Source organism: Nuphar pumila, chromosome 6, assembly GCF_984573655.1.
Source record: "Nuphar pumila chromosome 6, dmNupPumi1.hap1.1, whole genome shotgun sequence".
Taxonomy (NCBI): Eukaryota; Viridiplantae; Streptophyta; class Magnoliopsida; order Nymphaeales; family Nymphaeaceae; genus Nuphar; species Nuphar pumila.
In genome coordinates this window covers 95794826-95807515 of record NC_143254.1, presented here as the reverse complement: position 1 = coordinate 95807515, position 12690 = coordinate 95794826, and the positions used below count along the sequence as shown (strand labels likewise).

General features: G+C 39.3%; 1 protein-coding gene across 1 annotated transcript; it reads right to left on the bottom strand.

Annotated features, from left to right (window-relative positions):
* Positions 1-1261: 1261 nt before the first annotated feature.
* LOC149835274 (polyadenylate-binding protein 2-like) lies at positions 1262-10920 on the bottom strand. Its single transcript, XM_090010480.1, has 9 exons — positions 10191-10920; positions 8093-8211; positions 7331-7987; positions 6822-6899; positions 6654-6743; positions 5408-5545; positions 2773-2952; positions 2340-2543; positions 1262-1774 (listed from the first exon to the last, which is right to left on the bottom strand). The coding sequence occupies exons 1-9, from the start codon at positions 10444-10446 to the stop codon at positions 1532-1534; spliced, it is 1965 nt and encodes a 654-aa protein (XP_089866606.1). The 5' UTR covers positions 10447-10920; the 3' UTR covers positions 1262-1531.
* Between the last annotated feature and the right edge of the window lie 1770 nt (positions 10921-12690).

Here is a 12690-nt window from a genome sequence, read left to right as displayed (position 1 = left end):
ATATTCTAGTTTGTGTCTCTCTTTTTATATGTATTTCTATACGTAGAAGGAAATAGAAATGTGTAGTGCAAAATTGATACATGATAAATGGGTTTTTGCGTCCTTCCCGTGTTTTTTTCAGTTTTAACACTATAATTGATACATGGTAAATGGATTTTTGTGTCCTTCCAGTGTTTTTCCACAGTTCTAACCCTATAAATGTATTGGGCACGGTAGATTAAAGGGAATCCGCACCGTGATCATGTATCTTTGATGAAAAAAATGATATTTGAAACCTCGAAATTTTACAAAGATTTTGAACCATTGATTTTTTGAACCTTATAAAAACTCATCCATGTGTCAGAATCAAAACACTTCAAGAGCTGATCTCTATAAAATAAGTTCATATATCATCAAAATTTAAAAATAACAAAAAAAACCTGAAAACTCATTTAGCAAGTATCATTTGGCACCAACCCATATATATATATATATATATATATATATATATATGTGTGTGTGAATTATATAAGAAATCTCATTTATACAACCATTCAAAACAGATATCTCTAAAACAAAGGAAAAACAATCCATCCCTCTTTTGAATTTCCTTCCCCCTTTTTTAAATGAATCCTAACCTAAAATGAGAAATTTAAAAACAAGCAGCAACAAGAACTATTTCAATTTTTATGATATAAAGGAAACTTATTATATTGTTATTCCCCTCTTATTTTTTTTAGAAAGGCCCTACACTTATAAAAACCTACCTTTTAAGTTTTCCATCACCACCAATGAATACCTCAGGTTTGCCCCTGAGGGTGAGGAATATTGAACTTGTCACATCACTTCAGAGTGATGACATTCACACGAACAGAACCCAAGTGCGTGAAAGCAGCAGAAGCATTTCCAGACATTATTACTGGAAGGAACCAACGGAACTTTGTTTTTCGATAAGCACTCTGTGGAACAATGCATGCAATCTCCTTCCACGCCACACAAACACACCCTTAATTATCAAATGAGTCATTTTCCAGGAATATCAACCTAAGGATTTTCTTTTCTTTTTTTTAGAATCCTAAGGATTTTCAAGGAAAGCGAAAGTAAGATTCATCACTCGGGGACGCAACTTCAACCCCACCTCACACCTAAACCAAGTGGCTCTCAGAACCAACAACCACAATCCAGAAAGGGACATCCCTTCCTATTTCTGTTTGAATAACAGATCCCACCATCTCTCCACAGCTCAATCGCCATCAGATTTACCAAATAAGCACAGCACATGTCAACAAAACAATTACTTAATTATGAAATTGTAAAGAGATCCACGAAAGCAGAAATAAAGACATACCAAAAAACCAGCAAATATAAATCCCTCTATACTGAATCCAAAACTTCGAGCAACTAAAATGATAAAAAAAAAAGGAACAAAAAAATCCAAAAGCAAGCAAATAGATCCCTAAATAGCTAGCTACTAAGATGAAAACTGCCCAATATTCGTGATGACTAGATTGAAGTCCCACAATGCAGGATTAGCCAAGACAACCTACCATGATCAAGAAACCAGAGAGTCATTCAAAGACAACCCAGCCAACTGATCAGTAGGGGGGTTTCCTTGCTGCTGATGAACACTCCGCAGAACTTCCATTGCCTCTGCAACTTTTGCTCTCAAGGCCTCCGGAGACTCCAGCAAGTGCAGCACCTCCGTCTGGTCCATTTCAAGCAGCATGCCAGTCACTTTGGCAGCATGGTCACGTTCCAGCTGATCCACAAGAGGGAAGAGGCTTTCACCCAGCATCTGAAAGTTAATCCAAAAAAATGTTAAATCACTACCATGCTCATCAAAATAATAGCTCAAAAATGTGCATCAGTACGTGCTTCCTAAACTATCGTAAAGGGCTTATGCATTTCAAAACGCTCAAATTTTATATTCCTAAAGAACATCTCTCATCAAGGACCAGAACTTGTCCAACATGTCAAGGATCTCATCTATCCGGAATTAATGGGTACAATGACGCGTTGACAGAGTCAAAGCCCATCTGCGCACGCTCTCACAAATCAAACTATAATCTGATCACTTGAAAATGCATTGCATTTCTGGAAGAAAATGCAGCCTTCAGAGTTAAAACCTTTCCAATCTTACAAAAATCAAATTAAGATTGTCTTTTTTTATTCACACACACAAAGAACTCAGGTTTATATACCGTATGTTAAATCATAGCTTCATCATACAAAGTTATAGCCTATCTGAAAAAACTAATGCAAATTTGTCAGCAAATACAAGCTGTCATGTAACCCTTTCCCATCTGGGAAAGGAGAGCAGAAAGAACAAAGTGAAAAAACAGAAAACAGCAGAAGCATACCGTCCTTTGCTGCTCAGGAGTAGCGTTTGCAAGAGCAGAAGCCAATGCAGATATTGGGATAGGCTGTGAGATGCCAGTTTCTCTTAATGGCATGCCGCCCATCTCGTATGGGACAGACAGCATACCACCAGCCACACCAGGCATGGGAACCTCCTGCATGTTCCGCCCAGGGAGATAGCGATACACCCTTCCTCTTGGAAACATCTGCAGCAACACCAATGCTACTCATTAGTGCTCAAGCATATTTTTAATCAGTCTTGAAAGAACTTCCATGGCTGGACTATATACACAAACTACACAAGAGAGTAAGCCCAAAAAAGTTGCCTGAAAAAAACATGCCAAAGAATAGAAAAGATGAAACAATGCATTCATTTATGCCTCAACTAGTAAAGAATGCAATGCAAGATTGTCATCACCGTGAAAGCAAACTCACCTGCTGTTGAATCAATGGCATAGGCTGCTGAGACTGTTGCATTGGAGTAGCCCCACCCCGTCTTCCACCAGGTCGCTGCCCTTGCTGGCCTTGTTGTACCAAAGGGAAAAAGAAATTGGGGATTGGTGCTCCCCCAGGCCTCATACCTGGAACAAGCTGTTGCTGGTAACCAAAACCAGGCTGCAAAAGAAAAGCAGAAAAGAGGCATGACCATCCAAGTTCTTTTTAATGCAATTTCCAGAGCCATCAATGCAGAAAGTCATCACTAATGAAGGGTTACTTGGAAAAACGCAAATAGTTGACAAAGCAAACAACAATAACAAAGTTGTTGTCGTTGATCAAACAAGCAAGAAAAGTGACCTCAAAACTGTGAACAAGTCACAACCATATTTTCTAAGAGAAGCAAATTAGATAAAAATACAGCAATATATTAGATTAGATATCTCACTAAACAATATATCTTTCCTCTAAATGATACCATACAAAAATTACGCAAAACCATACAAGGCTCTGATTGAGAGCCGGTACTGGAGAGGAGATGAGAGGGGTGATGGGAGTGGAGAAGAAAATGGGAGAGAAAACTGGAGTTGTCAACCTTCTCCACTCCCATCTTTCTCATCTCCCAAAACAGGGTTCCCAAACACCTGTGGGAGTCGGTGGTATAAATTAAACCCTCATTAAATATCATCTCCCTTCCCATCTCCAGATCCCAAACAGAGCCTAAGTTGCATCCTTTTTTATGAATTGACTTTTGTTTTTGCTTCTTCAGCTTAGAATGGGACTTCTTTTGAACCTGTAACCAATACCATGAAACTACATGAATTCCAAGGTAATAAGACTTGGAAAACATCATTAAGAAACCTATTACATACACAGACATCAACTCAATCATTAAATTCCAAACTGAAAATTGATAAGCTTATAATGCAAGCACTCAGACTAAGCAGGAGCAAAAAGGCCTACCTATCTGGCAAACAATTACATAGACAAACACGTAATGTTTGATTTCCCAAAAGACTTCAACAGCAGTGGCTGATATGTTGATCACTCAAAGTCTTATTGATCCACTTCGCTGATAGCCCATCCACAAGCATACGCTAAAAGGCATGCATAAGATTCGGCTGAGAATCTCTCTGAAGAATCAGCATTTTCTCACATGGTGCTACTCATTATTGTCAACACCACCGCCACCCCCCACCCCCGCAAAAAAAAAAAAAAGATATTGAGACCTTTACTTTTGGTTCCAATAGTGTCGATCATAATCACAACAGGAGATAATCCAGGATCTATTCTAATTATTAAGAGTAAATGACAGTAACAAGAATTATCATTTTGAGAGTTCTCATTGGACTACACTTTTGCAGTTTGCCAACAAATTTATTGGAACCACTGTTCTGCAATTTTCTGCAGATTTCTGGAAGTCAAGGAGAAAAAGGGCCTCTACTTGCATTGTAATCCACTTTACAACCAAGAAAAAGGTATTTCAAGGTTCTAGAAATGTGGGCTCCATAGATCCCTGAAAAGTGTGTAAAACATAATTTTATCATTTGTGAAATTTAAATTTACTTGAACAGCATAAAGAAAGCACCCCTGACAAACCAGTCACTTGGTTGACACTGAAAGTTGTGTTAAGTTTGCTAGGAAACTGCTAAAAAGAAATTTGCTTTCTTGACAGAATAGGGAGATTTAGGATCTACAAGAAAACATATCACGTGATCAAGGTTGTTAAATGCGATGAGGCGAAGCGAGGCGTTGAGCCTGCGCTTCGCCTCTCACAACTGGACTGGAAGTGAAGTGGTGGGAGGGGAGGCAGTAGGAGAAGGACCACATGCCCAGCTGGTACGGAAGCGAGGGGGGGCCGCGTCCAGTGGTCGGAGAAGACTGAGCAGCCAACGGCGAAGTTCGCCACCGGGGAATTTGTAACCGGGGAACTGTGATGAGGGGCAATTTGCGCATCACAGCAACGCCTCAGTACCTTGAGCGTGCACCTCGCCTCTGAGGCGTACGCTTCAGGTACTGAGACGTACGCCTCTCACAACACTGCACGTGATCACCATACCCCCAACAAAGTTTTACACACACAGATTAACTAGGACAAAACTACTCATTTACAACCTAAAATTCTCGTCATTTCCTTCAGCCAAAAGTTTTATGCCCCCACCTATCCTGACGGCATTAGGTTCTTAAAGGGCCAACACAAATGATAAGTGGAACTGGCAGACACAATTAAATTGATTATATAACTCAAAAACAAGCCCAAGGTGCCTTTATTTCGTTCAAAAAGTAACATTAAGACAGACAACTAGTAAGCTACATCTTACAACTAAATTAACAATACAAGTTTATAAACATAAACACACACTTTCAAGTATGCATTGCTTCCAAAGTCTCTGTTAGATCCTATAGCAAACAACTAGCAAGCAACTGCAATTAATCATGAGATAATTATTGTCGTTTTCCTTTGTAAAGAAACCAGCAAGACATCACAGACACACCTCCCCTCCCTCTCCCCACATGGGCGCACAAGCACAGACACAAAATTTACTATGGCCAGAAAGCACAAGAAATCCCTCTACAAATATCCACAAAGACAACAAACTCATGGGTGATTTATTAAAGAAAGAAACTGAAATACCTGTGGTGGAATAATGGCAGGGGGTCCTTGGCCATAGAATATTTGTTGCCCAAGGCCAGGACCAGCAGGAGGATAAATTGGCACACGAGGAGTCACTGATGGTGCCAAGGCAACAGGTCTCATTTGTGAAAATTGTGCCTAAAAGAGACAATAACAACTTACTAAAAGTGGAAATAAGGCAAACTATCAAAGTCAATATGTACTAAAAAAACGAACTTGACAAAACACAGCAATAGAAAATGTGACACAAATAAACAAGATAGTGCATTCACACAAGCAACGTGAAAGAGTAGATGACAAGTCAGCTCTTGTGTTTGGATCTATGTGACACGGACTCTTCTAATAGGGCACCGCACGGCTTCCTTTGTGTCAGGTGAAGTCAACTACACTGAGATCCATTTTTGTCCAAAAAGTAGATTCGGTTAACCCCAATCAAGTCCACTTATATCTATATTATCTATATAAATACATAAATGCACAGTTATATCTATATTATGTATATAAATACATAAATGCACACACACACACGTAGTGTTAAAACTGTTAAAAATTATATATATACCCTCCCCGCACCGCCGCATCCAAGTTTTTTTAAAGTGCCAAATCGCCGCATCCGCACCTGCACCTGTGTGACATAGGTTTGGATGTGTGTGTGTAAAGTTGGAAAAAGTAGAATGACTAAACCAAAGATAAGTATTGGAAGAGAATATCCATGGGGAGAGGAGGAACCCATTGTAGTAGTGGTAAGGTTGGATTCTGACCATCACAGCAGGCTGTTTTAATTCACAATGCATCCATACTTGGTAGATATTGGAAAATTCACCAGAAGTTTCTCTGGAAGCACATTAAATTGGCTTCTAGAAGAAATTTTTCTGTAAAGAAGGGTGAAAAGAATTTTGCATCAGACTGACGCTGTCACAGAGTTTCCCTATTCGTACACAATTTAACCAGATGGAATATGCACTAACAAGCATATACAACACATGATGCTACCAGAACATGAAAACCATACTGAAAACGCAACCAACTGCAACAGGATCAAAAAGTAAAACAAGGAAAATGGTGTCTCCATTGAAGCAGAATTTATCAGACATGTGACACGAGCCATGATGACTAGCAGCAAACTTCTAAGGAGAACAATGACAGACATGAGACTATTTACTCATTAACTCACTTGAACCTTGACCCAACTAGTTATTAATCAAACCAAAATTAGAGTATACGAAAAAGATATATATACAGTTACCTGCAACCTTGCCCTTCTATCTTCCTTACGCTGTGCAAGTGCGACATAAAGAGGTTTGCTAACAATAATCTTCCCATTCATCTCCATAAGCTGAAAAACAAAGGATGAAACGATGCATATCAATGAAGAAATTTTATAAACTAGTGGCATTTAATAAAGTGTGCTTACAGCTCGGGATGCTTCCTCTGCAGTTGAGAATGCTACAAACCCGGACCCTCTACTGATTCCATTTGGATCTTTCATAACCTGTACCAGGGCCAACAAGAAAAACAAAATGTCATAAACACAATCAGACCAGGAAAAAGAATAAAAGGACAGAAAAGAGTAATAACAAGCCATTATACCAAACTATGTCACAGGGACTCGGCAAACCGGGTGCCGCACCCGCGTCGACGCGATGCGGGTGCACGTGCGGGTGCGGCACCCAGTGCGGTCAACCCGATCCTGGGTGTGTTGACCGCACCCAGGGTCATTTGTGTCCAATTTTTTTATTAAAAAAAATTCTTCTGGGGGCGCTGCCCCGCACAAATTTTATATATATATATATATATATATATATATATATATATATATATATATATATTGCCGCACCCAAGTTTTTTGAAAGTGCCGCACCCCCGCACCCATGTGACATAGATACCAAACATTAGCAAGTCACATTGTCATGGTGAACACACCTTACATGATGTAATTGTTCCAAACTCAGAGAACAACTCTCGAAGTTTCTCATCACCTATGCTATCATCAAGATTCTTCAAGTATAAATTTACCCCTTGAAATTTATCAGCTACTTCCTTTGAATTCTGTTCAAATCTACTTTTCAACTCTATCTCTCTTTCAGCTTTTTTTTGTGCTTTTCCAACATACCATTCTTTATCATCAAACTTATTTCCATTAAGTGCCTCAACAGCCTTGGCAGCATCATCAGCATTTTCAAAATTTACAAATCCAAAACATTTTGATTTTCCATCAGCCTCCCTCATTACTACAACACTAGTGATGACTCCATATTCACCAAAAATTTTGCTTAAGTCATCTTCAGTAGTCGTCTCTGAGAGATTCTTCACATACACATTATTAAACTTAGTCTTGTTACTGGCATTTTCCCTCTCCTGCTTTCGGACAAAGGGACCAACAAATACTTGTTTGTCATTCAACAACATTCCATTCAGCTTGTCTATAGCAGCTTGAGCTGCCTCTTCAGAATCAAACTGAACAAAACCATATCCCCTTGATAGTCCAGATGCATCTGTTGCAACCTTGCATGAAAGAATGTTTCCAAATACAGAGAACGTATCATACAATGCCTTATTGTCAATTGCCTTATCCAAGTTCTGCACAAGTTTGAAGGTTAACATTATTTGACTATGAAATCCACATAACTAGAACATAGAAACTACAACCACCCAACTTACAAACAAACAAAAAAAAACGTGTACCTTAATAAATATGTTTCCAGTTCCACTTTTACGGATACTGGGGTCTCTGTGTGAATACATGACACGGATAGGTTTTCCATTGAGAGGGGCAAAGTTCAACACTTCCAATGCCCTAGCCGCTGTAGTTTTAATCAAGTAACGAAAAAGAAAAACAATAAGCAGTTAGAAAATAACTAAACATGCTGAGAATAAAAAAAAAAATAGTAAGATGAACACATCACAAAACAAAACAGTTTTTAGGCAGGAAAAACTCAAGTGCATATAACAATAAGTGATCCGCCAATACATGTGCTCACCAAACTCAAAGTTTCTCACAATAGCTCAACTTACAGGTGTACAAACTAAGCAGCTCCGTGAATTTAAAAAGGCAAATACAGAAAACCATAATAGTATACATCATTGCTTAGAAATCATGTTACTTGCATATGAATTTAACAGCATGTCACCCCTGTTTTATAATGCAATTGTACAGATAAAGATCTTCCAGTTAGGCTTTCGGTTTGAATTGTGGTGCTTTCGCTGGCTTACATATTTCAAGTTTAAACATGTCAAGAATCTAAACTACAAGGTTTTACCCTCTTAACAATCATTGACACATGCACTTTATAATTTAACAGGCATTGTGAACATGAAATCCTAAATCTGCGTAACACTAACAGAAGAAATGATTCAAAAGAAAAGGTTGCCTTTTCCTGAATACAAGAATATTAAACGGAGAAACACAGATAGATACAGTTGATACACAGCTTTGATCATGTACCTGATAACAGAGAAAAGGTCCACTACTCCATAGGGACAAGACAACATGTGACTTGACTACAATGACAACATTTATTTGCTAATGTTGCAAAGTCATTCGGTATAATATGAAAAAGCAGCAGAGGAAGCACAAGAGAGCCAACTGCCACTTATAACACGTGCTCACAGTCACAATATTCCTTCACATAAAATTTTTGTTTGAGATCTAAAACAAGTTTAATGACCAGCAGTAATTACCCGATACGTGAAAGAATGTAGAGTAAAAGGACCAAGCAACCCAATATACAATAAAAAAAGGCAAAATAAGTAAAACCGTGTAATATCAAGCGAAATAAATTAGCCAAACCTTCTTCAAACAAAAATGTGTGCATATTCATTTTATCCCCCCTCAACCCATGAACTAATTTAAAGCACCACCATAATGGCATTAAGGATATTAAGTTAATATCATGGTGTGAACTTGAAGGAGAGACCCCAGTCATCATAGATTCTGACAGCAGAAAACTTGCTTAACAGCTATATCCAAGATTAGCCATCCGGTATCCAAATCAACATGTGCATTCAACATCGTCCCATTTCACTAAATCGTTTCATATATTAGGTTTGCTTTTTTATGCTGAAGGAAGGATCTAAAGGAGAACTGTATAGGCCACAAATGCAAAACTAGTAGCGTAATAGTAATCTCTTAGAGAAAAATAAATAAGGGGAAAGAATGGAAATTTTCGGAGACAAACAAGCAAGAGATGGACCTGTATGACTACTAAAGTCAAGATTTTTTTATTCGACAAACACGCACAGGAGTAATTACACTGTTCTACAGCAAACAAAAAAAAACGATAAAGCCATATGAAAACGAGACATCAAATTGAATTGGAAAGAGAATGAATATCTTCCAAACTGTAAATCCATCAGAAAACTTCCCAAAGAGAGGAAATACAAATGAAAAACGCACATATTTCCATAAATCACTTGATCTCGCCTCATCTATGCCGATATCCGAGCCTGATAACGTTCATCCAAACATGCTTTTTCGACATTTTGGCATATTTTTATGATCGGAATATTAAAAATAATTCGGGAGCATATCTGAAAGGCCACCAACTATGTCTGAAAATAAAGATCTTATTAAAACTAACAAAATATCAGGTCAGCCAATTAGCCATCATTAACCCTAAACCAACGAAAGGTATAAAGGAAAAAATATGGATATAACAGTAATTCTGCACTCAAATGGAGTGGAAAAAAAACCATGATCAAGGAAAGACATATAACCACACAACCCAATCAAACAAAACGAAAGAAACGAAATAGAAAGCACGATCAAGGAAAGGCAACATACCATCTTGGGTATTGCTGTAATTAACGTAGGCGTACCCAAGGGACCGGCGCGTGCTGAGATCGCGGCAGACGCGGACCGACACGACCTGCCCCAACTGGCTGAAGAGATCGTAGAGCTGCGAGTCCGTGACGCTCGCTTCCAGGTCGCCGACGTACAGGGACGTGGACACGAACGGATTGGCCCCGTTGTTCGCGGGCACCACGGCCGCTTGCCCGGCGGAAAGGGGCGGCTGTGGCTGCATCTGAACTTGCGCCATATCGATCTCCTTCCTTTCTCACCCCTTTTTCTATCTATCCTTTTCTTTTTTGCTTTTTTTTCTTTTTCCCACTCTCTTAGATCGCCAAAAAAAACAAATAGTTTCTGAATGGGGACGATTACAAACCTTTTTCCCTTTTTTTTCTTCTTTCCTTCTCGGGAGAACGAAGAGATTTGCAGATAAATTAGGGTTTTTTGGGAATTTTTTTTTCAGAGATTGACTGAGAGAGAAAGAGAGATTACGGAACTGAGATCGGAAGAGAGAAGAGGGAGAGGAGGAAATGAGGGGGAAAATAAGGGAAATTTTTTTTGGGGAGGGCAGCCCGAACTGCACCGCACAGCCTGCAGGCGAAGGGGAGGTCCCTTTTATACTCTGTGCCTAAAACCCTAATTCTTAGATCGACCTGGTCATCGCCGGGTTCGTCGGGTTCGGTAACTTAGGGGTGAGCCAGGATCAGGTGCCATTACATGGCACACTTTGAACTGTGCCACTGCACCTGATACCCTTGTTTCTTTGCCTGACAGTCTGTCAGTTGTGGGACCAATAATAGATGGAGGGCAGCCAGGTGCAGGTGCATACTCAAAGTGTGTCATGTGATGGCACCTGATCCTGGCCAACTGAAGGTAGGCTTCATCGGTGCTAGGGTCTGCTCGTTTACGTTAGTAGTTGAGTAGGACCAATTCTAACTCGTATCGAACCCTATAGGGTTAGGGTTTGGTAACAAAGAAAGGAGTCTGATTAGCTATTTGGGTCGAACCTATGTGATCCGATTAGCATGTACAACTGAGATAGTTACCACTAAACAGAAGGCCCTCCCTCATTAAAAGGGTAAGTGTAGGGAGAACTAGCTTCTCATTTAGAAGTGCACTTCTCACTCGCTTTCCAAATTTTTTCACTTGCTTCTCACTACTTTTTTTTTCTTTGCTTTTCACAAGCTCTCGCAATCGCTTAAAAAACAAATCTCGCTTTCCACTTCATACTACTTTTTAATACTCGCTTCACGTATCCATTTTGCAAAAAATGAATCTCACTTTTATGCTTTATACTACTTTTTAATGCTCGCTTCCAGCTTCCCGCTTCCAGCTTCCCGTATCCATTTTGTTTCCTGATAACTATGGAAATGAAATTTCGTACCAAACACGAGTTCACCCTGAGTTTTGATTAAGATAATAATTGCAATTTCATCTAAAATATATAAAAAGTTAGTATTTTATCGGGTATGGTCTATATCTGGTTTACACTGCTCATATAGAACTTGGGTATAGTGTTTTGCCTTTGATAGGTCGAACAGACTTGAACCTAAACCTAGTTCCAGCAACTCACGTTTGGACTGGGTGTGGATAACATCCTTTAGAAGGACTGGGGCTGGGGCGGGGCTAGGTGGAGATCGTGGGGGGACGGGGCGGGGCGGAGAAATCCCCGCCTCCATCCCCGAACGGGGATGGATTTTAACCTTGGTCCTCGCCTCCATCCCCGTTTCATACCCTTCATCTCCAGTCCAAACAGGCGAGACGGGCCGGCTTTCCCCAAGTCCACTGCCATCCCTAGTCCCAACACATTTTTATAACAGCTCCTACCAAACAAGCGGAGCCTGATCAACACAACAAATAAAAAAATTATGATAAATAATAGTTTTTACTGAGTGGTCGTTGCAAGTTTTTACTGAGCGGTCCATTGCCATCCCTAGTTGGGACGTTGCAAGTTCAAAATCCAATGGTATGTTGTGTAACTGGTGAGGGTCCGTCTAACCCAGATTGCCTTAAAAAAAAAAAGATTACAATTATTATATCAATGGATTTTTTAGATCGTGTGTCGTTATAAAATCTTTAAATATGGACGGCCTACGGTGTACCAAATTTGTATGACTTTAAAATTCCTATATTTGTGTAAAAAAAATTATTCAAGATATGATTCCTATAATAAACTATCTAGAATACATTCGTGATGTCTTATGGATTAAATGCATGTCTAAAGCTATGGTTTATAGTGTCAACGGATCGGGTTTAGTTCCGTCTCAGGTGGAACCAAACTTGGACCATATTGTTGGGTATGGTATCGGGTTCAGATTCAGGTCTAATCGGTTTCACTATAAGAAAAACCATACTTGCACCTAATAAGAACTACATGAACCAAAGCCAGACCATACCTGGTAAAACCATATTTTATCATTTTTACATTTAAAAATTTTGAGTCTTAATCGGAACTAGGGTCGGGTAGTATAAAATTTCACAAACTATACCGGGG